General features: G+C 36.8%; 1 protein-coding gene across 13 annotated transcripts in view; it reads left to right on the top strand.

The window, feature by feature from the left end:
* Positions 1 to 27,666, top strand: part of MTMR2 (myotubularin related protein 2) — a 110,208-nt gene that overhangs the window by 50,509 nt on the left and 32,033 nt on the right. For 8 of the 13 annotated variants that reach the window (XM_005667262.4, XM_003129797.6, XM_084975768.1 and 5 more), the window contains one exon: positions 20,124 to 20,199. The exons of the other annotated variants lie outside the window; for them this stretch is intronic. In XM_005667262.4, the coding sequence (XP_005667319.1) occupies positions 20,124 to 20,199 (76 nt within the window). The remainder of the gene's footprint in view (positions 1 to 20,123; positions 20,200 to 27,666) is intronic. 13 annotated transcript variants of the gene reach the window in all.

The raw sequence follows: 27,666 nt of genomic DNA, 5'->3' as shown, positions 1-27,666 counted from the left end.
CCTCCTTTCAGAATCATCAGTTCGAGGTCTGAATTATTGACTTTTTTAGCACTAGTGTACCAAGGGAATCTGTTAAATTTGTACATCAGCTCCATGACTTCAGAAATTGTCCCCACTGCCGCTGTATTAATTCAGCATCTTTCACAACTTAGTGGAGCCCTTAGAGAATTTTTATTAGCTGACAAAAGAGACAGTTGTTAATGTTAAATTAAGGAGAGATGGTTTGGGACAACTCAAGGTTAACTGTACTTTCCATAGCAGAATGCCTGAAACGACAGAGAAAAAAAGAAAACTAATAGGTCTAGGATGCCCGTTGTCCTATTTACTCATTTTAAAAGTTATCTTTGATTATTAAGTATATATTTATTTGAATTACAGTCTTTTTTTCATTTATGGGAGGGAAGTGAATGCATAACATTTAATATCACTTAAAAGTGAAGCGTGATTTCAAGTGTGTGTGTAGAGTGGGAAGAAGAATTTCCTTCTAATATTGAAAAAATCTAGCATGCTACCTGGATAAATATTTATATGTGCCTCATCTCATTTAACTTGCACTACATTCTTTTAAGATAGATATCATTACCCCATTTGATTCAGATGAGCAGCCTGATATTCAGAAGAGCTGAATTAAATCATGTGCTTAAAGGCACACCTCTAGGTGTTACCTGTTTATTGACTCTCTGGTTCAAGTCATATTCCTGTATAGCACATAAACCCAGAGAGACTGTGCTTCCATGATTTTGCTGTTGAGTTTCTTCAATTGCAAAGTGAGATTTTCTTCTCCCCTTCTCCCCCCCGTGGCTTACGTACTTTATTATTTTTTTCCTTTTCTAAGTTTTACTGAAGTATAGTTAATTTACAAGGCTGTGATAATTTCTGCTGTACAACAAAGTGACCCAGTCGTATACCTCTGTGTGCATATGCCATTCCCAAATCTCGCGTCCATCCCTCCCACCCTCCCACCTGTCCCCTTTGGTAACCTTAATAAGTTTTTCAAAATTTCTGTTCTGCAAATAAGTTCATGTGTTTCCTTTCTTTTTAGATTTGACGTATAGGTGATATCATATGATGTTTGTCTTTTATTGTCTGACTTACTTAGTTTTTAGGTCCATCCAAATTGCTGCAAATGGCATTATTTCATTCTTTTTTATGGGTAATATTCCATATTGTATATGTGCCACATCTTCTTTATCCATTCCTCTGTTGATGGACATTTAACTTGCTTCCATGCCTTGGCTATTGTAAATAGTGTTGCAATGAACATTGGTGTTCGTATATTTTTTCTTTCTTTCTTTTTTTTTTTTTTTTTTTTTTTTTTTTTTGTCTTTTTGCCTTTTCTAGGGCCGCTTCTCATGGCATATGGAGGTTCCCAGGCTAGGGATCTAATTGGAGGCCAGAGGCTACAGCAATGCAGGATTCGAGCCATGTCTGTGACCTACACCACAGCTCATGACAACGCCGGATCCTTAACCCACTGAGCAAGGCCAGGGATTGAACCAGCAACCTCATCGTTCCTAGTTGGATTCGTTAACCACTGTGCCACAACGGGAACTCCCAACATGTATCTTTTCTAATTATGTTTTTTTTTCTCCTCTGGATAGATGTTCAGGAGTGAAATTTCTAGATTTATGATAGTTCTGTTTTTAGTTTTTTTGATGAACCTCCATACTGTTTTCCATAGTGGTTGCACCATTGTACATTCCTACCATCAGTGTAAGAGGGTTCCCTTTCCTCTACACCCTCTCTAGCATTTATTATTTGTAGACTTTTTGATGATGGCCATTCTGGCTGGTGTAAGGTGGTACCTCATAGTAGTTTTGATTTGCATTTATCTAATAATTAGTGATGTTAAGCATCTTTTTGTGTTTTTTGGACAGCTGTATGTCTTTGTTGTCATCTTTTTTTTTTAAAGGGGCACAGGTGCGGGCATATGAAAATTCCCAGGCTAGGGGTCAAATCAGAGCTACAGCTGCTGGCCTACGCCACAGCTACAGCAATGCCAGATCTGAGCTATGTCTGTTACCTATACCACAGCTTGCATCCACGGCGGATTCTTAACTCACTGAGAGAGGCCAGGGATCAAACCTGCATCCTCATGGATACTAGTCAGGTTCGTTTCTGCTGAGCCACAACAGGAACTCCCATATGTATTCTTTGGAGACATGTCTGTTTAGATTTTCTGCCCATTTTTTGATGGGTTGTTTGTTTTTTGATATTGAGCTGCAGGAGGTGTTTTTATATTTTGGAGATTAATCCCTTGTTAGTTGCTTCACTTACAAATATTTTCTCGAATCCCATGGGTTGTCTTTTCATTTTGTTTATGGTTTGCTTTTCTCTGCAAAAACTTTTAAGTTTAATTAAGTCCCTTTGGTTTATTTTCGTTTTTGTTGTCTTTACTCTGGGAGGTGGGTCTGAGAAGATATTGCCGCAGTTTATGTAAGAGACAATTTGGCCTATGTTTTCCTCTAAGAGTTTCATAATGTCTGGTCTTATGTTTAGGTCTTTAATCCATTTCGAGTTTATTTTTCTGTATGGTGTTGGAGTAATATTCTAATTTCATTCTTTTGGATATAGCTGTCCAGTATTCCCAGTGCCAGTTTTTGAAGAGACTGTCTTTTTTCCATTTTATATTCTTGCCTCCTTTGTCATAGATTAATTGACCTATGTGCTTAGGTTTATTTCTGGGCTTTCCATCCTGTTCCATTGATTTATATTTCTGTTTTTGTGTTGGTATCATTCTGTTTTGATGACTGTAGCTTTGTAGTATTGTCTGAAGTCAGGGAGACTGATTCCTCCAACTCCATTTTTCTTTCTCAGGATTGTTTTGGCTATTCAGGGTCTTTTGCATTTCTGAACAAATTTTAAAATGTTTTGTTCTAGTTCTGTGAAAAATATCATTGGTAATTAGGTAAGGATTGCATTGAATCTGTAGATTTCCTTGGGTAGTATAGTCATTTTGACAATATTAATTCTTCCAGTCCAAGAGCATGGTCTTTCTTCCCATCTGTTTGTGTCATCTTCGATTTCTTTTATCAGCATCTTACACTTTTCAGATTACAGGTCTCTTCTTTAGGTAGGTTTATTCATAGGTATTTTATTCTTTTTAAAGTGATTGTAAATGGGATTGTTTCCCCAATTTTTCTTTCTGAACTTTGATTCTATGTAGAAGTGCAGTTGATTTCTGTGTATTAATTTTGTATCTTGCAACTTTACCAAATTCATTGATGAGTTGTAACAGATTTCTGGAAGCATCTTTGGGATTTTCTAGGTATAATATCTTGTTATCTGCAAACAGTAATAGTTTTACTTCCTTTCCAATTTGGATTCCTTTTATTTCTTTTTCTTCTCTGATTGCCATGGCTAGGACTTCCAAAACTATGTTGAATAGAAGTGGTGAGAGAGGATATCCTTGCTTGTTCCTCATCTTAGTGGGAATTCTTTCAGCTTTTCATCATTGAGAACGATGTTAGCTGTGGCTTTGTCATATGTGGCCTTTCTAACAGCCTTAAAAGGAGAAATTGACTGTAACATAATAATAGTGGGGGACTTTAACACCCCACTTACAGCGATGGACAGATCATCCAGACAGAAAATCAACAATGGCTTTAAATGATGCATTAGACCAGATGTACTTAACAGATATTTATAGACCATCCCATCCAAAAGCAGCAGAATACACATTCTTCTCAAGTGCACATGGAACATTCTCTAGGATAGATCACATTCTGGGCCACAAATCAGGCCTCAGTAAATTAAAAAAAATTGAAATTATATCAAAACATTTTTTTCTACCATAACACTATAAGACTGTAAATCAGCAGCAAGAAAAAAACTGCAAAAAACACGTGGAGACTAAACAACATGCTACTAAACAACTAATGGATCACTGAAGAAATCAAAGAGCAAATTAAAAAATACCTAGAAGGGAGTTCCTGTCGTGGCGCAGTGGTTAACAAATCCGACTAGGAACCATGAGGTTGAGGGTTTGGGCCCTGCCCTTGCTCAGTGGGTTAACGATCCGGCGTTGCCGTGAGCTGTGGTGTAGGTTGCAGACACAGCTCAGATCCCGTGTTGCTGTGGCTCTGGCGTAGGCCGGTGGCTACAGCTCCGATTAGACCCCTAGCCTGGGAACCTCCATATGCTGCGGGAGTGGCCCAAAGAAATAGCAAAAAGACAAAAAAATCAAAACAAAACAAAACAAAAAAAACCTAGAAGAAAATGACAACAAAGACACAACAATCCAAACCTATGGGATGCAGCAAAAAGAGTTCTAAGAGCAAAGTTTATAGCAATACAAGCCCACCTCAGGAAACAAGGAAAATCTCAAACAACCTAACTTTGTACCTAAAGTAACTACAAAAAGAAGAACAAAGTCCAGAGTTAGCAGAAGGAAAGAAATCATAAAGATCAGAGTAGAAATAAAGGAAATAGAAACAAAACTGTAGAGAAGATCAGTGAAACTAAAAGCTGGTTTTTTTTTTTTTTTTCCAAAAGATCAACAAAATTGATAAACCCTTAGCCAGACTCAACAAGAAAAGGAGAGGACCCAAATCAATAAAATTAGAAATGAGAAAGGAGAGGTTATAACAAACATCATAGAAATACAAGGGATCATAAAAAACTACCACAAGCAACTATATGCCAATAAAATGGAAAACCTTGAAGAAATGGACAAATTCTTAGAAAGGTACAATTTTCCAAGACTAAACCAGGAAGAAATAGAAAAAATACATGGATGAATCACAAATACTGAAATTGAAACTGATTAAAAAATTTCCAACAAAAGTCCAGATGGCTTCACAGGTGTATTCTATCAAAAGTTCGGGGAATAGTTAACACCTATCATTCTGAAACCGTGCCAAAAAATTGCAGAGGAAGGAACACTCCCAAACTCATTCTTTAAGGCCATCATCACCCTGATACCCAAACCAGACAAAGATACCACAAAGAAAAGTACAGGCCAATATCACTGATGAACATAAATGCAGAAATCCTCAACAAAATAGTAGCAAATCAAATCCAGCAATAAATTAAAAGTGTCATACACTGTGATCAAATGGGTTTTATCCCAGGGATGCAAGGATTTTTCAATATCTGCAAATGAATCGGTGTGATACACCACATTAATAAACTGAAGAATAAAAACCATATGATCCTCTCAATAGATGCAGAAAAAGCTTTTGACAAAATTCAACATTCATTTCTGATAAAAACCCTCCAGAAAGTGGGCCTAGAGGGAAACTACCTCAACATAATAAAGGCCATATATAACAGATCCACAGCTAACATCATTCTCACCAAAAGAATTCCGGGTAAGATGAGGAACAAGACCATGATGTCCACTCTCATCCCTTCTATTTAACATAGTTTTGGAAGTCCTAGCCATGGCAATCAGAGATTTTCTTAATTAAAAGGAATATATTTAATACATTTTTTTTGGTGGTAGAAATAGCAGTTTTCACCATTACTTTCTTAATGAGAATTGCTTTTCTAACTAATCATAAAATGGATTTTTGTAGTGGAATCTAGTCTCTCCCCTTTCTCAGTTTTGTTCGTTGATAATATTTTGTTTTCAGTATGTGTACCTTTAGTGGCTATAAAATGGTAGCGTTGTAGTTAATTACAGGAGGAACTAACTGCCGACAGCTGTATGTTGCTCTTTGACCATAGTTTGGCTCTACCTGTGAGATGAAGGGCTTGGTATGGTAGTTTAGAATATCATTACAGATGATTGAAGCTCGTTAGCCTCTAGGATCTGAGTTCCCCACATGGCCTCATTGTTTATCTCTGCCCTGAGCCTCAACACTTTATAAGCTCTACTGGTAACAGCTTTTAAATAGAAGTGTGGAAAAAAACAATGCATTGAAAAGTTAATCCAATTTTGTTAAAAATACTAGATCAAATTGTATAGATTTTCTGCTACAGGTATCATGAAGTGACATATTTCTGAAAGGATAATGTGGTTGTAGATTAACAGCTGTGAAAACTTCTATAAAGAATCTCTTACTCAAACAAGATTTTTTGCTCCTGCATCAGTAACATGGAATGGAAAATTATTAGGGGTATATGTAACTACTCTAGATATCTTGAACTTGTATTTACTCAGGTGGAATTCTACTAGTGTTACTTTTTCACTTTGTGAACCATCTTGTGGAAAAAGTCATGTACAGATTTAATCCAATAGATGTATTTCTGAAAAACTGTACACAACTCAGCCTTGATAAATCGAATCATATTTCCTCAGTGATATTAAATACAGTGTTTTCTCTTTGTTTATTCTTTCTTTGGCAGTGAAGTCTATTTAATTTCATTTAAAACACTGAAAATCCTTTCATACAGAATTTTTAATACTGCAAATTATTTTTTATAAATTTGCAATTTTTAAATTCAGGCTTTCTTTAATAAAAACATTTTTAAAGTTTTCACTTAGTGGAATTAAGAACCTAGGGGACTTGTGTTTAGTTGATTTATTTGCACACTGAGGACTAAATCCTATGAAATGTAGGATTTTAAAATTCAGATGCACTGCTCTGAATTTATAAAGTATAATTAGTGGCATTGGGCTTCAAGTGAAGTACGTTCCTTAAATGGTGGTGATTAAAAGATGAAAATCAAGCTCTGCAGCATTTCCTTTTCTTTGTTGATGTCTGTGCTGTGGCACTTTATACTGATGTTTGTCTGCAATTTAGAACCACATATTAAAATAAAATTGTATTCTGTCATTTATCTATTTTAGAAGGCCTATTTGATTTCATAATTTATATATTTGTATAATTTGTACATATATATATATATATATATGTATATGACATAAAAGTCACAAATTTTGAGTTTTGTTCTTAACCATCTGACCTTATTTGGGAATATGTAATGGATTTAAATCAAGTAGGTGTAATTATCCTTTCAAAATTTATATTGCATTATTCTTATCTAGAGTGTGTACATGAATGTAATATTGACATGTCTGTAAGTGTGCAACTCTAGTTGAATGAGTTAAGGCTCACAGAGCAGACGTTAGGTAAACAGAGAACAGTGTCTTTTACACATAATTATTTCAGTAGCCAGAGCAAAAATGATTGAAGTTTTTTAGCACTTATTTATCATTAACACCAGCACCCCTTTTAGCAGCATTAACTCTTAAGAACCTAGGAAGTGAGAAGAACAACTCAGCCAGATAAAGGATATCCACCATAACCCTTGTACTTAATGGGAAAATTTAGAAGCATTTCCTTTGAACTTAAAAACATGGTATGACTTCTGTCACCACTTTATTTAGCATTATTCTAGAAGTCCTAGCCAGTAAAATAAAAAAAATCAGTAATATGAGAAATGAAAGGAAGAAACAAATTTTTATTATTTATGGATGAATATCTATATGGAAAATTTAAGAAAAAATCTATAAATACACTACTAGCACTGATGCTGAATACAAGATAACTTAAAAGCATGCCTTTGTACCTTAGGGAAACTGTTTAGAGAGTTTGATTTTAAAAATATTCCCAGAGTTCCTGCTGTAGCCTAGTGGATTAAGAATCCGGCTGCAGTGATTTGATCCCCTACCCACTGCAGTGGATTAAAGGATCCACCGTTGCTGCAGCTGCGGCTCAGATTTGGTCCATGGCCCGGAAACTTTTCCATGTGCTGTGGATGCAGCCATAAAATTTTAAAAAATTTTCAGTCATAAGAGTGACAAAATTTCATCTTTCAGAGATAAGTCTATTAAAAATATGCAAGAACTTCATGGAAAAATTATAAAACTCTATTAAAGAGCCCAAAACTATTTAAAATATATGAATAAACACAAAAGCCTGGGAATGTCGAAAAATGTCACATATTTTCAGTGTATTTGTTAATTCACTATCATTTCAAACCAAATTCAAGTTTATCCTGTAGAACTTGGGAAGCTGATCCTAAAATTTATACAAGAAGGTAAAATGTCAAGCTTACTTAAGAAGAAAAAGGAAGTGGGGGATTCATTTAATCAAATATAAAGCCAAAGTAATTAGAATAGAAATAGATGAATGAGACATGAATAAGTTCAAGAATAGACGGATATTTATAGGAACTCTGTATTCATATTGGAGATGGTATAACAAATCAGTGGGGAAAGAATGAATTATTTGGTAATCAGCACTGGATTAGACATATTGGGGTAGGGGAAAGAAGCTGGATTCCTAATGCACACCTAACACAAAAGTTGAATTCATTAGACTAAACACTTGAAATTGAAGATCAAAAATTTTAAATTTTAAAAGAAAATGTAGTATATTTATGACTTAGGAAGGAATTTAAAAATAAGATCCAAAAATATTAACCATAAAAGAAAGGTTATTTTTATTGTTACATAAAAAATAAATTTTAAAAGTTTTGCTGATAAAAATAAAATGTTTTAGGAGTTCTCCTGTTGCAGTGGGTTAAAAATCTGTTGTTGTCATTGCCCCATCTCCTGTGGCAAGGGTTTGATCCCTGGCCTGGGAACTTCCACATGCCATGCATGTGGGAAAAAAAAGTTTTATTGCGCTAAAATAGTAAGGATCTTTTCTTATTTATTTGATGACTGTTCATCTGACCTGTCTCAAATTGAGCTGTATAAAGGTAGGAGCCTTGGTTACTTCTCTGGTGCATAGAATAGTGCCCGAATCAATGTGACCTAAAAACTCTTCACACTTGTAGGCCAGTTGCATCCTAAAGCTCTATGAGACACTGACAGCATTTGTTCTTCCATTTGCTATATTTGATTGGTGGAAAAGTTTGAGAAGCACTCCTAATTGACTGAAACTTGAGACTGGGAAACTAAAGGAGGCCATTCTGTTTTATTCATATTCCCAATAATATCTGTGCATTTATTCACTAACTCAATGGCACTCTCTTGAAGTTTCCTGAGTGTATGGGGAAAAAGTATCCAGTAAGACATAATCTCTGCTGGCATGAAACTCAGAGCCCTGTAGTGGAAAAGGAGGTAAGCAGATCAGTGATTATTATATGACAGGCACTATGATGATGGTATACCTTGGAAGCAGAAAGAACAGAATATTCTAAAGCACTTTACGTTATAAACAAATAAAGTGCTACCACATTTAAACATATAAGCAAGTATTTAGAAGGCATTTACAAAAACAAGAATTTAAAGAAAAACTTTCTGGAAAGAAAAAGAATAAAATATATATACAAATTAAGCATATCTATTGTCTTCTGTTGTATCATTAGGGACGTGGAAGGTACTCAAAAATATTTTAACTGAATCAGTGGAAGAGAATGAGAAATACTAAGTTACTTTGTCTTTTATTATCAAAATGTCATATCTTTTGAAAAATGCTCATTTCCCCTTTACTTTCCGTTCTTAATAGTCCCCTAGTTTTTATGTGATAGTCTTGTCTTTCTCTGAGGCAGCTAATGCACTACTGTGAGACTGATCTTCCTCTGACGTCACTTTCATAATGTGATATTCCTGTTTAAAAATTCTTCAAGGGGACCCGCTGCTTAGAGTATTAAATGCAGACTTCTAAGCCTTGTATTCAGGGTTCTTTGTGTGTTTGGTCCCGTCACAACTATCACACTGTATCTCCAGCTGTTCCCAGATGTAATCCCACCCCCATAGATAGGGATTCTTCTCATAGTTCCTTACACAAAATGTGCCCAAGGGGGAGGGGAGGGAGTGGGATGGACTGAGAGTTTGGGGTTAATAGATGCAAATTATTGCATTGGAGTGATTAAGCAAGGAGATCCTGCTGTATAGCACAGGCAACTATATCTAGTAACTTGTGATGGAACATGATGAAAGATAATATGAGAAAAAAATACGTGTGTGTGTGCATATATATATAATGTATTACTGGGTCACTTTGCTGTACAGTAGAAATCGACAGAACACTGTAAATCACCTATAATGGAAAAAAAATCATTAAAAAGATGTGCTCATTCTCACTTCCATTCATGCTCATATGCTCACACATCCAGAATGTACTTCTTCTCTTCTGTGAAACAAATCATCGTCAGCCTGTTAATCATGATCTCAGTCCTCATCTCTGTCCCTTCCAGCCTGTTAATGATCTTTTTTCCAATAGGAGATACTTAGATAAAAATCAGAGGGTTGAAAAAGCTTCGAAGAAATTATATGAGGAAAAGTTGGAAGAGAGGCAATCATTAATTCACCTCCATCAAATTCCACTTGAAAATTGTCTCATTTCCATGCTTAATAGAGAAATGACTTCAGACCACACTCTCATGATTTCCATTTTACTGAAACTTTCTCTCCAAAGTTACCATTAACTCTCCTTTGTAAAATTTTGTATCTTTTATAATAACATTGAGTTTTTTTTTATTATAAAAGTAATAATTTTGGGGAAGTAGAAGTAGGATTAAAGAAAAAATAAAAATCGCTACTACTTCTACTCTTACCACTACATGTTATTTGGTACACAGAATTCTTCCTTAAGAGTTTGTGTGTTTGCTGTGGCTGTGGTGTAGGCCAGCGGCTACAGGTCCGATTTGACCCCTAGCCTGGGAACCTCCATATGCTGTGAGTGTGGCCCTAAAAAGGCAAAAAGACCAAAAAAAAAAAAAAAAAGAGTTTCTGTGCAGAACTTTTACAAGATTGAGAATCAGAGTGAAAACTGTTCGCCTCTTGTCACCACAAGTGTGTGATATCAGCAGCTGGCTAGGCTGTAGTAAGTAGGGTTTTGCCTATTATACTGCTGAATAGTCTATAGCATGTTTATTGGGCTTGTGATTATTTTGATGTGATTTGAAGATTATATTGCAGATATTAGCCCCCTTAAGGTTTACAAGCATAAAAGCTCTGAATGTGTAAAAGTTTTAGTAAAAAGGTCAAATAATTATCATGGAAACATAGAGATTATTTTTAAAAATTGGAACGTATGGAAAAATGATAAATATAAAATATATTTAATATACTCATGATGCAATATGTAATATCGACTCTATTCAGTTAATAGTAAGGAGTAATAATGACTGTATTCAGTTAATAATAGAGAGAGAAGGAAAAGTACGTCCCTAAAGGATATTTTTTTCTTTTTTTTTTTTTTTTTTTTTTTTTTCTATTTCTTTGGGCTGCTCCCGCGGCATATGGAGGTTCCCAGGCTAGGGGTCTAATCGGAGCTGTAGCCGCCAGCCTACACCAGAGCCACAGCAACGCGGGATCCGAGCCGCGTCTGCAACCTACACCACAGTTCATGGCAACGCCGGATCTTAACCCACTGAGCAAGGCCAGGGACCGAACCTGCAACCTCATGGTTCCTAGTCGGATTCATTAACCTCTGCGCCACGACGGGAACTCCCCTAAAGGATATTTAATTAGGCGGAATGCTTATTAACATGATCCTAATTGTGGAGAAGACAGGAAGTGTTTCAGACTTTAGAGTTAAGCATAGTAAAAGTGCTGCTGATATAACTTCTTTTGCTGGTCACAGATGGTTCCATGTGATTATCTTTATGCAGAAAAGGCATTTAATAGAGAGTATTTGACAAAATTCAACATTTTTTCAGGTTTTTAGAACTTTTATTTAGAAAGGAATAGGTAAATACTTACATAAGCATTATGCATAATGTTAAGATAGTAAAACATTACCATTATTCCCATTAAAAAACAGGACAAAATACCTACTATCATTCCTGAGTTATTTAGCATTATTTATAAGTACTGTCTGAATGCAGTTTGATATGAGAAATGTGGTCGACCTCCCAAATCCACAGGTTCCTCATCCACAAATTCAACCAACTGCATATTGAAAATATTTTGGAAAAAATGCTTCAGAATGTCCCAAGAAGTTAACTTGAATTTGCCACTAGCCAGCAACTATTTATGTAGCATTTGCATTGTATATACAACTATTTACATAGTATTTATGTTTTTTATGGGTTTTTTAAAGTATTCTAGAGATGATTTAAAGTATATGGGAGAAGCTGTGTAAATTATATGTAGATCCTATGCCATTTTGCATAAGTGACTTTGGAATCCTTGGATTTTGGTATCCAGTGGGGATCCTGGAACCAGTCCCCTGTGGATATCAAGGGACAGCTGTATATGGGAAGTGTCTTACTGAAAAAGAGCATTCTTTGTATCTGGAAGTTAAGAAAATAAAATGAAAATTATTAGAAACAAAAGACGTTAATCAGATGACTAGTTACAAAAAGGAGCTTGCAGGTCATCACTCTGTCCTAAGAACAAGAAAAAGCCAAACAAGTTTAGAATCAGTAACTCTTCTTAGATCCATCAGAGAATTGAGATCACAGGGCATGTGGCTGTCTCCTAAATTGGAGAGACAGGTAGTGCAGAAACTGTAGGAACCAGTATTGAGTAGGGAAACTTAAACTGTAATTGATGAATTTATGAAGGATCAGCGGACAAGTCTGAGAGTTAAAAACTTTAGGAGGATCCCAGTCTTGGGGGGCCTTCATATTTTTGTGAGTTTTACCTAAAAGAGCCTTACCAGGTTCTTATAGTGAAGACTGAGGAAAACCGCTTTTGCTTTTTTCAGAGGGAGGGAAAAAACGTCTCTTTTGAAAATAGCCAGAACATTCTGTTCTTAACAAGGCCTGCCCTCAAAAGAAACTGTTACTAGCCTAGCCTGCTGGGTTTTGTCAGAGCCTAACTGACCTGGAGGAAGGGAAATAGTCAACTCCAGCCTCCTCTAGCCTTCCACATGAGGGAAGAGAAATACAAATTCCAGTATTCTCTAACCATCCTGTCCTGTTCTGGGGGAAGAAAATGAAGTGTTTTTAAATATCGCAGTCCAGGGACAGAAACTCCTTAAAAGACAGAGGACTGTGGGGTTCAATTTTGGGACTATGAAACATTTCCCCTCCACTGCCACACTTCACTACCATATTACCAGGGGTCTGCTTATCTCATCTCTTTTTACTTAGTACAGCATGTCCAGCTTTCAACTAAAAATTACGAAGCATTCTAAAAGCTGAAGTCAACATGTAAGAATCAACAACTTGCTATTATAAAAAATAGAAATATCAGAGAGGGAAAGATTCTATTTATAATAACAATTAAGAATATAAAATATCCAGGAATAAACTTAAGATAGAGACAGAAACTATATGAAGAAACTAACACTGCTGAATTACGTAAAAGAATACTGAAATAAAGGGAAAGTCATACCTTGTCTTTTGATAGAAAGGCTCAGTATTGTTCAGATTTTGATGCTTGTTTATTCTGTAAATAACATGGTTAGAACTTGAGGAGATGATTCTCAAATTTGTAATAATAAAGGTCTGGAAACAATAGAAATATTTTTTGGTGGGCTGATGGTTAAATAAATTATATGTTTGCAGCTGAATACTATGTAGTATTTGGAAAGAAGAGATGGATCTCCATGTGTGGATATGAAAATATGTTCAAGATAGGTTAAAAAATTCAGGACAGAAGAGTGTCTAAGTTTCTACTTGTTGGGAATTGTGGGGGGACGGTTAGTAGAAGCTATGGCTACACAAACAGGTGACATTAATTAGAAACAGAATGGAAACAAGGAGACGTGTTTGAAGGTGTTTGAACAATTCCAAGTAAAAATTGATAAAGGGCATGCACTAGGGTTATGTCAATGAAGTGCCACGGACAGGTTTGAAAAAATTCATTTGTGGATGTAATGTGTTAAAGGTGCCTGAATGTTGCAGATTGAGGGAGAGAGGAGTCAAAGGTGATGATTCCAGGTTTGAAACCTGGTGACAGTTTATGGGCTCACTTCTCTTCTGTTTTTTTTTAGTCTTTTGAGGGCTGCACTCACAGCATGTGGAGGTTCCCAGGCTAGGAGGTCTAATTGGAGCTGTTGCTGCTGGCCTACACCAGAGCCACAGCAACACGGGATCTGAGCCATGTCTGCGACCTACACCACAGCTCATAGCAATGCCGGATCCTTGACCCACTGAGTGAGGCCAGGGATCGAACCTGAAACCTCATGGTTCCTAGTCAGATTCTTTCCCGCTGTGCCATGGCGGGAACTCCTTCTTTTCTATCTGACTGCCCCTCCTTTGTGTACTTTTCTATTCTTGTCTCCTCAGCTGAACAAGGTGACATGTCCTTCATCCCTTGTTTGCCCTCTAACTCTCTACTCCTTCCTTCCTTATGCTCCTTCTTTCTCTTAATTTCAGCTGTCTCTACATCTTTACCTCTGGTCTTGATCTCTTTCTCAGCCTCTGACCCATCATATCACTTGCTTGCTATGTGGTTGCGGTAGGATGCTCTTATGTCATGATCATAGTCTTAGTACAGTTGTGCACCTGTTCAGCCTCTGTTGGAGGTTTATGTCACTTTGGAAAATTGCTTAACTTCTGTAAGGGTCAATTACCCCATTTATAAATGGGAATAAAAATACTACTACTCTTTCAGGGTATTATGAGTACTAAATGAATAATGATCTTCTAAAAGTCCATTAACTGGGCCAAGTCATGATGATATGTTCTGTGGTATGAGGTGAAATGAAAGTAGTGAGATAGTATTTTATCTCTCTACCTCTTTACTTCTGTTTTATTTTTGGCAGAAATGACTGCATTGGGAAGAACTGTTCTACATTTCTTCATTTCTGAAGGATACCTTTGTTGGATTGAATATTCTTAGCTGTCAAGTTTTTCCTTTCAGTGCTTTGAATATATCATTCATTCCACTCTCTCCTGGCCTATAAAGTTTCTGCTGAGAAATCAGCTGATAGCCTAATGGGGGTTCCTTTGTAGGTTACAAACTTTATCTTACTGCTTTTAGGATTTTTCTCTTTTACAGTTTCATAATAATGTGTCTTAGAGAAGATAATTTTGAGTTGAAACAATGAGGTGATCTATTAGCTTCATGAACTTTGATGTCCATTCTCCCCAGGTTTGAAGGTTCTCAGCCATTATTACCATTATTTTTTTGGCCTCACCCAAGGCATATGGAAGTTCTTGGGCCAGGGATCAAATCCAAGCCGCAGCTGTGGCCTGCACCACAGCTATGGCAGTGCTGGATCCTTAACTCACTGCACCAGGCTGGGGATTGAACCCACATCTCAGCTGCAGCTGGAACCACTGCAGAGACAACACTAGATCCTTAACATGGTACACTATAGTGGGAACTCCCATTATTTGTGAAATAAGGTTTATTCCCCCTTTTAATTCTCTTCTCCTAGAACTGCAGTGATTCTGCTATTGATTCTTCTGATGATGTTCCAAAGATCATGAAGGCCCTCTTTACTCTTTTTTATTCATATTTTTTTCTGCTTACCACTGACTGTGTTATTTCAAAGTTCCTGTCATCTAACTCATAGATTCTGTATTCTGCCTGTTCTGTTCTGCTGTTGATGCTTTCTCTTACATTCTTTATTCCATTCATTGAATTCTTCAGCTCCAGAATTTATGCTTGGTTCTTTTAATGATTTCTGTCTTTTTATTTCTCATCTTGTTCATGTGTTGTTCTCCAGATTTTGTTAAATTGTCTCTATTTTCTTGTAGCTCATTGAGTTTCCTCAAGATGACTACTTTCTTTATTAGGTAAATCACAGATCTCTGTGTCTTTACTTTCAGTTACTGGGAGATTATTATGATCTTTTGGCAATGTCATGCTTCATTTATTCTTCAGTTCATTGTAATTTAACACTGCTTTTTTGACATTTGAAGTAACAATTACCTATACCAGCCTTTACTAGCCAAGAGACGCTTTTTGTTGGTCCTGCTTGTGTTCTGAGGCTTTCTCTGACCTTGTATGGATATGCTTGCTCCACACTTCTTGCTTCTGCTGGTGGCAGAATTCTTAAGCTTGTATGTCTTCTCTAAATCTTGAAATGAACTAGGCTGGCTATTGGTAACCTCTCTTCGATTGTCCCAAAGGTGGCGCTACAGCTCAAGATTGTGGTTTCTCCTTTTCCCACAGACCCTGACTTGTTTTCTTTATGCATTCCCTGTCTATCTGAGCTTACTCTCACTCTTGTTACCCTTGGAAATGTGAACAAAGAGCTGGCTGCAGAGTTGGGAGGGTGTGGATGTGGTGTTTGAGGCATTGGGAATTCTGGCAGGTCAGATTAGGGGATTCTTGGATGAAGTTTTCCAAGTGGCTCGTGGGTGGGCTTTCTCCTAGAGTCTAGAATGCAGGGAACCCCATCCATTTAATGCCCTCTGATATTCTTATCTGTCTCTTTCCTCCCCTCTCTCAGTTATGGAGCTCTCTCTTTAACACTCTGGGACCAAGGGAGAAAGATGGGATTCTTTAGCAGCATCCCCACAGCTGGGAAAGCTGGGTGCTCACTCACTTTTTCTTTTCCCTGGAGGGATCCCCAACCTCCTCTTTTTCTAGGCTCTGCCACCTTGGGGAGAGGAGCCCTCTTACCCAATCTAATGTGTCCAAATTGTAATTTTTTGTTGGTGTTTCAGTGTAGTGCTAGAACTTCTTTAGAAACTTGGACCTCCATAAAAGCTTTGTCATCTGTGAGTATCTGCTCAAGTCATTGTTTTTGAGATATTGCAGTCAAGAGGGGCTGGGTCAGTTCACAGACTCCTTCTGGTTCCACAGCCTGTACCAGATTTTGTTTCCTTGTTACATGATGCGTGGGTGTCTGAAACTCCTTCTGGTTCCTCCCAGAAACACATGGTGCTGGATTCCATAGCTCCCATGGAGGAACTTTTGTTCATGGATAGATGCCAAATTTTAGATGTTAAAGGGCAGTGCAAACAAAGGGCCACAAAAATGAGGGACGTCTTATCCTACTATTATTCTAAGATCACTCCTCTTCCTGCTTTCTTTAGCATGGTAAGATGCTTGCTATTCTGTAATGAAGTCCTAAAGTTAGTAGTTCAAAAATTAGTGGGATTTATGGTTCTCTTTGTGACATGCTGTCTCAAATACTAATCCCTGTATATTTTAGAGCAGAGGAATAAAGTACCACGTGTAAGCCATTGTTAGAGGAGAGAGTGAAAATTCATGTTGATGCTTCTGTTAAGTGATGCTTCTGTTAAGTGATGTTAAGTTGATGCTTCTGTTAAGCACTTTGCAGATCCCCTTATAATGTAGCTCTAACTTCATTCTCACAATCCCATTAGGTGAATAATAATGTAAATGATGAAACTAAGATTCAGAGAGTTTAGTATGCTGGTAAATGGAATGGTTTTTTTTTTGGGCTGGAGGATAGTTAGGATATAAAACTTATCTCTGCTATAGACCACAAATTTCTTATGTATGTTTTAATTTGGATTCTTCCCTTTCAGCATAATTACTGCCTCAGGTAATTTTTTTTCTTTTTTCAAAAGCAGGACATGTAGGTTTTATTTTTGTGGACTTAGCATATCTGAGAATGACTTTAATATTAGAGAACTCAAGGCACTTTCTTTCAAGAATCTGAAAATGTTTAATATTGTCTTCTAGGAATATAGTTTTATAGATAAATCTGAAGGTAGATTTCTTTTGTACGTACAAAATTTCTCTTTTAAAAATTTGGTCTCTATTTTCATAGTTTGTCATTTAATTACAGTTGAAATTTTTTTTGCTAAGATGCACCCAGATATGTCTTTGTTTATTGATTTTTGTGATTTTTATGTGAAACATGGTACTTTTTTTTTTTTTGTCTTTTTTTGCGATTTCTTGGGCTGCTCTCGAGACATATGGAGGTTCCCAGGCTCGGGGTCGAATCGGAGCTGTAGCCACCAGCCTACACCAGAGCCACAGCATCGCAGGATCTGAGCCGTGTCTGCAACCTACACCACAGCTCATGGCAACGCCAGATCCCTAACCCACTGAGCAAGGCCAGGGATCTAACCCGCAACCTCATGGTTCCTAGTTGGACTCCTTAACCACTGAGCCACGATGGGAACTCCCAGTACACTGTTTTGATCAGCAAACTTAGAAAATCTTTTTTTTTTTTTTTTTTTGCTTTTTAGGGTCGCACCCATATGGAGTTTCGCCTGCTAATCAGAGCTACAGCTGTCGGCCACACCACAGCCACAGCAACGCCAGATCCAAGCCGCCTTTGCGACCTACACCACAGCTCACAGCAACACCAGATCCTTAACCCACTGTGCGAGGCCAGGGATCAAACGCACAACCTCATGGTTCCTAGTCAGATTTGCCTCCGCTGCACCACAGTGGGAACTCCGGAAAATCTTTATTATTTCAAAACCATATTCTTTAATTACATATTAAATTACATCTTCCCTTATGATTTTTATGTCCTTTTATGTTCTTTTTCTACAAATTCATAGAGAATTTTTCACATTTGCCCTCCACATACATAGTGTTCTGAATAAGCCATTCAGTTCTTTATCATCTCCAGCACAGATTTTATTAATGCTATTATATTTAATTTTTTTTGCAGTCATCCCTTATTTTACCATTGCTCTTAGCTTCAGTTTCTCTTTTCTGTTCCTGTTTCTTAGGAAATATGGCTGATTTATGCCAACATTTATGCCAAATAGCTTATAAATGTTGCTACTAATGGTGATAGGGAATTATATTCAGAGGACAGGTCTTCTGTTGAACTTCAAGGTCATACCTTTCCTTGTCTAATAATTTATTTTCTGGGCCCTATTTTTTTCTCTTCTGTTTCATTAAGGATAGATTTGTTCAAAGTCATTATCTGTCGATAAAAGTTTAGATTGCCCTTGGCCCTGCCTGTTCTGTTCACCTGTTTGAGTTTCTTTTTATAGCTTCAGCTCTAAAGTTGTTCATGTATAACTTCCAGTGTACACCTGTTATTAAAAGTCTGTCATCTAGAAATTCCCATCATGACTCAGCGATAACAAACCCGACTAGTATCCATGAGGTTTCAGGTTCGATCCTTAATCAGTGGGTTAAATATCTGGCATTGCTATGAGCTGTGGTACAGACATGGCGGAGATCTTGCATTGCTTGTTGCTGTGGTGTAGGCTGGCAGCTGCAGCTTCCATTCAACTCCCAGCCTGGGAACTTACATATGGTGCACTTGCTGCAAATGGATGGTAGTGCCTCTTGATAAATGTGGAACATAGGCCAACTTGAGATCTTTTGAGTTCAGAGTGTCTGTGGAATATTGAGGTGGAGAGGAATGGGTGTATGGAACTAGTCTAAGAAAAATTTCAGCCAGCAATGTAGATCAGAGTTAGGTGAAGTCATAGATAAGATATGAAATGAACAAGAAATGAGTAAAGTAAGAAATGGATAGACCTTGAGGAACAGGGGAGGTTGAGAAAAGGGACTGTAAAGGTCACTGACAAAGAATGGCCAGAGAAGGAAGAGATTAGCCAGGCGAGGGTGCTTTCAAGAAGCAGGCAGATGTGGACAGTAGCAAATGTAGCTGGAGATAGAAATAAAGACTGAGAAATGCCCACTGTCTGTCCTAAGGAGGGAGTTAATGGGGAGAAAGCAGGTTCCCTGGAAGGGGTTAGATTAGGTGGCAAAGCCAGACTGCAGAAGACTGAGGAATTAATGGGAGATTAAAGAATTGGACAGTGAAGTTCATTGTTTGGCAGTGAAAGTGATGAAAGGGGAGGCTTTGGGTAACTACTGGGGTATATTTAGCAAATGACAGTTGTCTGTGTCATCTCTGGGTTGTACGTCCATTTGATAACCATGATTCTGTATTTTTACATTCTTAGAATCCAGTGTAACATCCTTTATAACTACTCAGTAAATATTGATCATGATTTTAATTTAATATCTCCTTTTCAATAAGATTCTTTATCAACATCATTCCCAAGTTCTCTAAATGTTAAATCTACACAAGAACTTGATTTTATCCAAGTCTAAATGCACTAAGGCCCTTGGGCATGGCTTAAGGGAAAGAAAATGGGCTTTGCAGTCCACCAAAACTATAATTCAAATCTAGACCTTGTATCACATCTGGCCTCTTTCCTCATCTGGGAAATGAGGATAATAGTAACACCTACCGTTATAGAGCTGTAGTAGGATTCAGTGAGAAAACGTGTAAAGTGTTTCATATAGTACCTTATGCAAAGGCGGAACTCGGTAAATTACTTTGTAGAAAATCAACAACTTCACATGTTATACATGCCAACATTATGGTCTTTATAATGTGATTTAAAGTAGTACTTAAGATATAATGTTAAAACTTTAAATAAGACCAAGCATACTTAAATTTGAGTAAAAAATTAACCTTTGAGTGAAAAAATGTTTCTTTTCTTACCCTCTCCTCCCCTTTCCAATCCAGGTCCTGAGGGAGTCTAACAAATTAGCAGAAATGGAAGAACCACCCTTGCTTCCAGGAGAAAATATTAAAGACATGGGTCTGTAATGGTATTTTTTGTTGCATTTTCTTCTCCTTTCTGACTGTGTAGACTATTCAGTACTCTCACTATACAGAGAGTAGGCTCCCTGCTGTGACACCTCCTGTCTGGTGGGCTCATTATTGCCAGTCTTCCCAGCATCCAGGGTGTTCTGTAAGCCTAGGTTAAGACCTGTTGCTTATGTTTGTATTTGGATTCCTGGGAAACACACAGATCGAATGGTGTTCTGCTGCTGCTCTGGTTTGCTTTACTTTCATTGAAAGTAGGTGACATTTTAAAACCTGTTGCTGAATTCTGTGAAAGTAAATTTCATTATTTTGAATTACTACAGTACAATAGCAAGTTCATAGATAAAAAAATTGAATCGTCATTTCTTAAAACATATTCTTTTTGCTTTTTTTTTCCCTACTCTGAATAAACCCATTAATTTTAGGTTAAATTTATCTCATCTCCATTGCAAAACAAGCTGTTTGCCTATAGGTGCCTTTCTTTGTCAGCCTAAGTAACTAAGCATGAACTTACTGTATGTGCTGGATACTGGAAACAAACTTTTAAGTTGTTTTTTTGTTCTCATGTTTTTACTTTGTTTCATTTATGTGGTAATCTATAAAATACCCATAGCTTTTTTATTTTTAAAATATTTACTGAAGTATAGTTGACCTACAGTATTATATTAGTTTCAAATGTACAACACAGTAATTGAAATTTTTATAGATAACCCTCGATGTAAAAGTTCGTATAAAATATTAGCTATATTCCCTGTGCTGTGCATTATTACATCCTTGCAAGTAATTTATTTTGCAGTTGGTAATTTGTACCCCTTGATCCCCTTGACCTATTTTGCTTCTTTCCCCACCCCTCTCCCCTCTAGTAACCACTAGTTTCTCCTCTGTACCTGTGAGTCTGTTTCTGTTTTGTTATGTTTGTTTCTTCATTTTTTGTTTTTCATTCCACATATAAGTGAAAACATATAGTGTTTTTGTCTGACTTATTTCATTAAGTATAGTACCCTCTAGGTCTATTCATGTTGTCCCAAATGGCAAGATTTCATTCTTTTTTTAGGTGTTCATTAATAGAGGGATGGATAAGGAAGATGTGGTATATCTAGAATTACCGTATGAGCCAGCAGTTTCACTCCAGGGAATATATACACAAAAAACCAAAAACAAAAACAAGAGTGTTTCCGTCATAGCTCAGTGGTAACTAACCCAACTAGTATCCATGAGGATGTGGGTTTGATCCCTGGCCTCCCTCAGTGGGTTAAGGATCCGGTATTACCGTGAGCTGTGGTGTAGGTTGTAGGTGCGGCTCAGATCCCATGTTGCAGTGTCTGTGGCATAGGCTGGCAGCTACAGCTCCAATTTGACCCGTAGCCTGGGAACTTCCATATGCTATGGGTGTAGCCCTAAAAAGACAAACAAAGCAAACCATAAAAAACAACAAAAAAAACCCCTCAAAATATTAATTCAGAAAGATATATGCACTCCAGTGTTCATAGCAGCATTGTGTATAATTGCCAAAGTATGGAAGCAACCTAGGTGTCCATCAATAGGTGAATGGATAAAGAAGGTGTGTATGTGTGTGTATGTGCACACTCACACGATGAAATACTACTCAGCCGTGACAAAGAATGAAATTTTGCCATTTGCAGCAACATGGATGGTCTTGGAGGACAGTATGCTAAGTGAATTACCTCAGACAGAGAAAGACAAATACTGTGTAATAGCACATGTGTGGAATCTAAAAAAGCACAATAAGCTAGTGAAAATAAGGAAAAAGAAGCAGACTCATAGAGAACAAATTAGTGATTAGAGAGGGGTGAGAGGCAATATAGAGGTAGGAGATTAAAAGGTAAAAACTGTTAGGTATAAAATAAGCTATGAGGATATATTATACAACACAGGGAATATAGCCAATATTTTATGACTATAAATGGAATACAACCTTTAAAAGCAGTGAATTATTATATTGTACACTTATGTAATACTGTATAGCAACTATACTTCGGTTTAAAAGAAAGAAAAAGTTGTATGCTTGTGTTCATAAAAGAACTCTAAATAAAGAAATAATAAGGTGGTTTTTAAAAAAGAATGTAATATTGTTCAGCCATAAAAAGAAAATTCTCATAGCTTTTGAGAAATAAAAGTGATATATAGGAGAATAAAATAAATGGTTTCTTAGTCAAAGTGAACAGCACCTTTCATTTTATTATCAATTATAATTTTAAAAAGAACTTAATGCCTAATTTCCTGTGGCCAGGTGTCATTTCCATGGGTGAAAATAACTAAGCCAAAGGGGAACCTACCCCCTGAATGTGTTGTTCTTGCCTGTGGTGCATTTAGTTGTTTCATGCACAGCTATTATCTCTTCCAACACTTAACTCTCGATTGAATACCTCCCCATTCCCCCTTTTTTCCCACTACTCACCTGAGGTATCCTAAGCTCTTGTTCTGCTGAGCTACTAAGTTAGGTGTTATATATTATTAGCACTGGATATTATGTAATAACAATAGTTATCATTATTGAGTGCTTATTGTCTTCTTTAATTATCCTCAAAGTGCTCTCTTGAGAAAGATATTAATTCCATTTTGTATATGAAGAAACTAAGGCATAGGGAGACTACTTAGCTAGTAAATCTATTGCTAGCATTTTAACAAATTTTTTTCTCTCTCTGAGCCTAAAGCATATACGCATTTTCCACCATGATAAATGACCTTATAAAAGATTTTCAAGTTGCTACTCAGTTTATTTTGTTGTCATCTTCTCTTTTAAATAACCGCACTCCATGTAGGAGTTTTTCTTTGGCTCATTTCCCTTTTCTCTCCTATTGGCTCTTTTTGGTCGATCATATCTAAGGTAGCAGTTTTACCTACCATATATTTATTGATGACTCAAAAATTTACTTCTAGTGTGAATCCCTGTCCTAGTATATAAACAAATGCCTGCATCTTAGTCACATGACCTTGGTTAATCTATAGATGTCCCTTATGTTCAGCATCTCCAAAACCGAAGTCATCACCTTTGTCTCTAAATGTATTCTCTCTCTCAGTTGATATTACCACTGATTGTCCACTCATTCAAGGCAGAAATTTGGAGTCATCCTGGGCTGCTCTTTTTTTCTGAACTCTGACATTCAATCAGTTATCAGATGCAAAGGGAGTAATCACTAAGATTTTCTTTCCTTTCAGTTTTCATGAGCCCTTGGTATAATATTTATGTACACTGAATGTCAAGTACCTATAAGAAATTTTTAGGAGTTTAGGAGAGAGATCAGGGCTAGAAGCTTAGACGAGAGATCAGGGCTGAAAGTCCGAATTTTTTGAAAATTTTAAAAAAAAATTTATTTTATGGCTACACGCGCAGCACATGGAAGTTCCCTGGCCAGGGACTGAATCCACATCACAGCTTGCAGCAATGCCGGATCTGTTAACCCACTGCCCTGGGCCAGGGATTGAACCTGTGCCTCTGTTGCCACCTGAGCTGCTGCAGTGGGATTCTTAGCTCATTGTGCCACAGCAGAAATTCCTGTAAGTCCATGTTTTGGAATCATCTTAGAATATGGATATTAGTTGAAACTGAAAGGAGAAGAGTAACCCAGAGAATGTATGGAGTGAACAGAGGGCCAAGAACATAGCTTTGGTAAACATTTTACCGTTACAATGATAGAAGAGGAACCAGGGAGGGAAACTGAGAAGGAATGAAGAGAATGTGATATGATGTAAATTAGAGAGATCCAGACTATATACTTACCTTTGTCAAAGTAGTTACTTTCCCACTTCTGTATCTTAGATTCTTCTCTGTATTGAGTGCTGCTTCAACATCTTGCCCTATTTAAAGATACCTGCCATTGTGCACAACTCCCATGCCTGTGTTCCTTGAACCTTCTCTGATCCCATGGCTGAATGGACTTTCCTTCTTTTTATTACTTAGAGTGTGTTTTTGTACCTTTCTTTCTGCACAGATTGCATGCTCTCATGTATTGCATTTGTTTGTATGTATTTTACATCTTTATGGATGTGTATTCTCAAAGTCATTTTGGTCTACCTCGTAGAACCTATTATGGATTCTTTCTCTACGAGTTCAGGGAAAATTTGAGAGGATTAGTAAATCTAGGCTCTTTGGGTACCACTAGGCAGTTTTACTATTGCGAAACTAGAGGGATACCTAATATATTAAATAAAATATTCTGATTCTAAACCATTTGTGTAGACTTGATTATTGTACAAAAAATTAAATGTAATATAAAGTATAAGGCTAGAGTAACCTTGACTGTATTAATTCATGTAGAAAGAACATTTGATTCTTACTGGGTCTAATGTAAATCTACTGTTTAGAAGTTTTTTAAAATTCAAGAGTAGTAAGTATTATGAACATCCACAGAATGCTTTAATAGAAGCAGCAACAGTGTCGGAATATTGTGGCCTGGGCACATCAGCAGTGGGTGTGGTTTCCAGACTGAGACTGCAGTATTTCACCCTTGAACATAGGAGATAGACTATTGCTATTTGAGTGGCTTAGCTTTGCATGATGTGGTGGAAGCAGATCTGAATTTGCAATCCAAGGAACTGCATTCAAGTCCTAATCTTAGAATTACTGGTTCTGAAACATTAGGCAATTTGCTGTACTTCTCTGAGCCCTGGTATTCTCATCATCTAAAAAGTGTAGGTAATTAGAGGTCCTATAGTTAAGGGCTGATTTGAAGGTTAAAGGAGGTACTCAAGTCAAAAGTACTTCATAAATTCTGAAGAGCTTTATTTTTTCGGTATAGGTATACAATTGTTTTAATTTAGGAGAGACTACAAGACTTAAAGAGGGCTGACAGTATTAGGAAAACAGGTTTTAATTTGTATAAGTTGTTTTTTTAAGCAGCTTATTTAATAGCAGTCCACCTTTTTTTTTTGTTTTTTGTTTTGTTTTTATTAAACTGTAGTTGATTTACAGTGTCGTGCCAATTTCTGCTGTACAGCAAAGTGACCCAGTCATACGTATATACACATTCCCTTTCTTATTTTGTCTTCCATCATGGTCTGTCCCGAGAGACTGGATATAGTTCCCTGTGCTGTGCAGTAGGACCTTATGGCCCATCCATTCTAAATGTAATAGTTTGCATCTAACCCCAAACTCCCACCACTTCTCACTCCCTTCCCCCTCCCCCTTGGCAACCACAAGTCTGTTCTCCAGGTTTATTTCTGTTTTGTAGATAGGTTCATTTGTGCCATATTTTAGAGTCCACATATAAGATGTCATATGGTATTTGTCTTTCTCTTTCGGACCTACTTCACTTAGTATGATAATCTCTAGTTGCATTCATATTGCTGCAAATAGAATTATTTCATTCTTTTTTATGGCTGAGTAGTATTCCATTGTGTATATGTACCACATCTTCTTAATCTGTTCATCTGTCAATGGACATTTAGGTTGTTTCCATGTCTTGGCTGTTGTGAATAGTGATGCAGTGAACATACAGGTACACGTATCTTTTTCAGTTAATGTTTTGTCTGGATATATGCCCAGGAATGGGATTGCTGGATCATATGGATGTTCTATATGTAGTTTTCTGAGGAATCTCCATACTGTTTTCCATTGTGGTTATACTAATTTACATGCCCATCAACAGTGTAGGAGGATTCCCTTTTCTCCACACTCTTTCCAGCATTTGTTATTTGTGGACTTATTAATGATGGCCACTCTGACCCGTGTGACTGTGGTACCTCATTGTAGTTTTGATTTTGCATTTCTCTAATAATCAGTGATGTGTCGAGGATTTTTTCATGTGCCTATTGGCCATCTATATGTCTTCTTTGGAGAAATGTCTATTTAGGTCTTCTGCTCATTTTTTTGATTGGGTTAGGCTGTCAGTGCTGGCTGTTACTATTGTCATTCGCCCTGGTAAGGTTCCTAGTCACAGTCTCTTGTCTACTTGGTACAAACCCTGCTGGGCATAAATTCTTTCTTCAGAGTGACTTAGCTGAAACCAGCCTAAGAAAAAATGATAAAAGACAGAACAAAGCAGAGCCTAATGATGATAATAGTAACACAGATAAAAACGCTTATACTTAGTATGGCATTTTAAATTTGGGAAGCACTTTTGTATATATTATTTCATAATTTTACAATGAAAGGTAAGTTGGATTGAGAGGGACATATCCTTTAGTAGAATATAGCATAATAAGGTTGATTTTTCACTTCACTTGTGTGAGTGAAGAAAACTGGCTCTGGAAAGAACCCAGAAATGTTTTTAGTAACATTGAATAAAGCTTTCCCAGTTGAAGTAAAAATTCATAAGAGCGAGAAAATGTATGCAAAGCAAGATTATGTATCTTTCTATAATGATGAATTTATTTAATTTTAAAAGCTTCCCTCTAAATGAAAGATTGGAAATGCATTGGAAACAATGATTTAAAAAATGTAGCTCATACTTGAACATTCCCAAGGGAGCTATTTTGAAACTTAGAAATGTTTGTTAGAAGATCATTCTCATTTCAGATTCCATAAAAAGCAGTTGGTCCTTCAAAGTTATGAATAAAAAAGCAAAGTCAGAAAGTTGCAGTACCTTATTGAACATATTTCATGTTCCTAAGTTTTCCCAGAAGTCCCTTGGAGGGTTCTTAGAAGTTTTTTGCTTGTAATTCTGCCTTACTTCCTTGGAACGATGAAGATTTTTTTTTTAACCTACTGACTTGCTACAATAATGACGTAGAAGGGATTTATGAATATTTTAAGATATAAAAATTTGTCCTGGGTATTAGGAACTCTACCTTATTAAATATTATTTTGGGCTAGTGGTAATTGAGTTATCCCACTCTTAATGTATGTTTTAAAAAGCAGTAATACTGTGTAGATTCGTCATTTGTCATTTAATTAAACAATAACTTGTGATTATTGCTCCACAGAGTTTGACATCAGTTGCTTGGTTGGGAATATAATACCTTCTTATTTTACTATTCTTTTTCTAAGAAGTCATATTTCATATACATTTCATTTCCCCTACAGTATTTTTCCCATAAATACAATCAGGTCAGGAGTTTCTGATATTATATATTTCATGTATTGTATATTTAGAGGAATGTTGACAACTAGACTGTGGCCAGAAGAAGACCAGCAAATTGGTGACGATGTAGGAACTGTGACTAGATGACTGGTGACTGTGACTTGAGATATTTGCTGTTGTTCCCCCTGTAACCTCTCCGCCTCCAGTCACTACTCCAACTGCCGCACCTGATCTGCCAGCAGGAAGTGTGGCCGTCTTTGTTTCCCTGTGTCTGTCTCAGGGTCAGGGATGTCCCTCTGCCTCTTCAGCCCTTCCCATTTATTCCACATTCCTTCCCAGATTAGTGCATGGTTGGAAGCGTGGATTTGGCCTCCAAGGTCTCTTTGAATCACTGATTCCATGATTTTGGGGCATAATTTAGACTAGTAATCAGAATTCTATTAACTTTTGTTTGTGAAAAGGTAAGTGTAGTTTTA

The sequence above is a fragment of the Sus scrofa genome, chromosome 9 (genome assembly GCF_054392235.1).
Source record: "Sus scrofa isolate SSC_HxYL_T2T_F1_AM1 chromosome 9, Sscrofa_HxYL_maternal_Yorkshire_Landrace_v2.0, whole genome shotgun sequence".
Classification (NCBI taxonomy): domain Eukaryota; kingdom Metazoa; phylum Chordata; class Mammalia; order Artiodactyla; family Suidae; genus Sus; species Sus scrofa.
The sequence above is the reverse complement of the archived record's forward strand: the minus strand, read 5'-3'. Positions and strand labels throughout refer to the sequence as shown.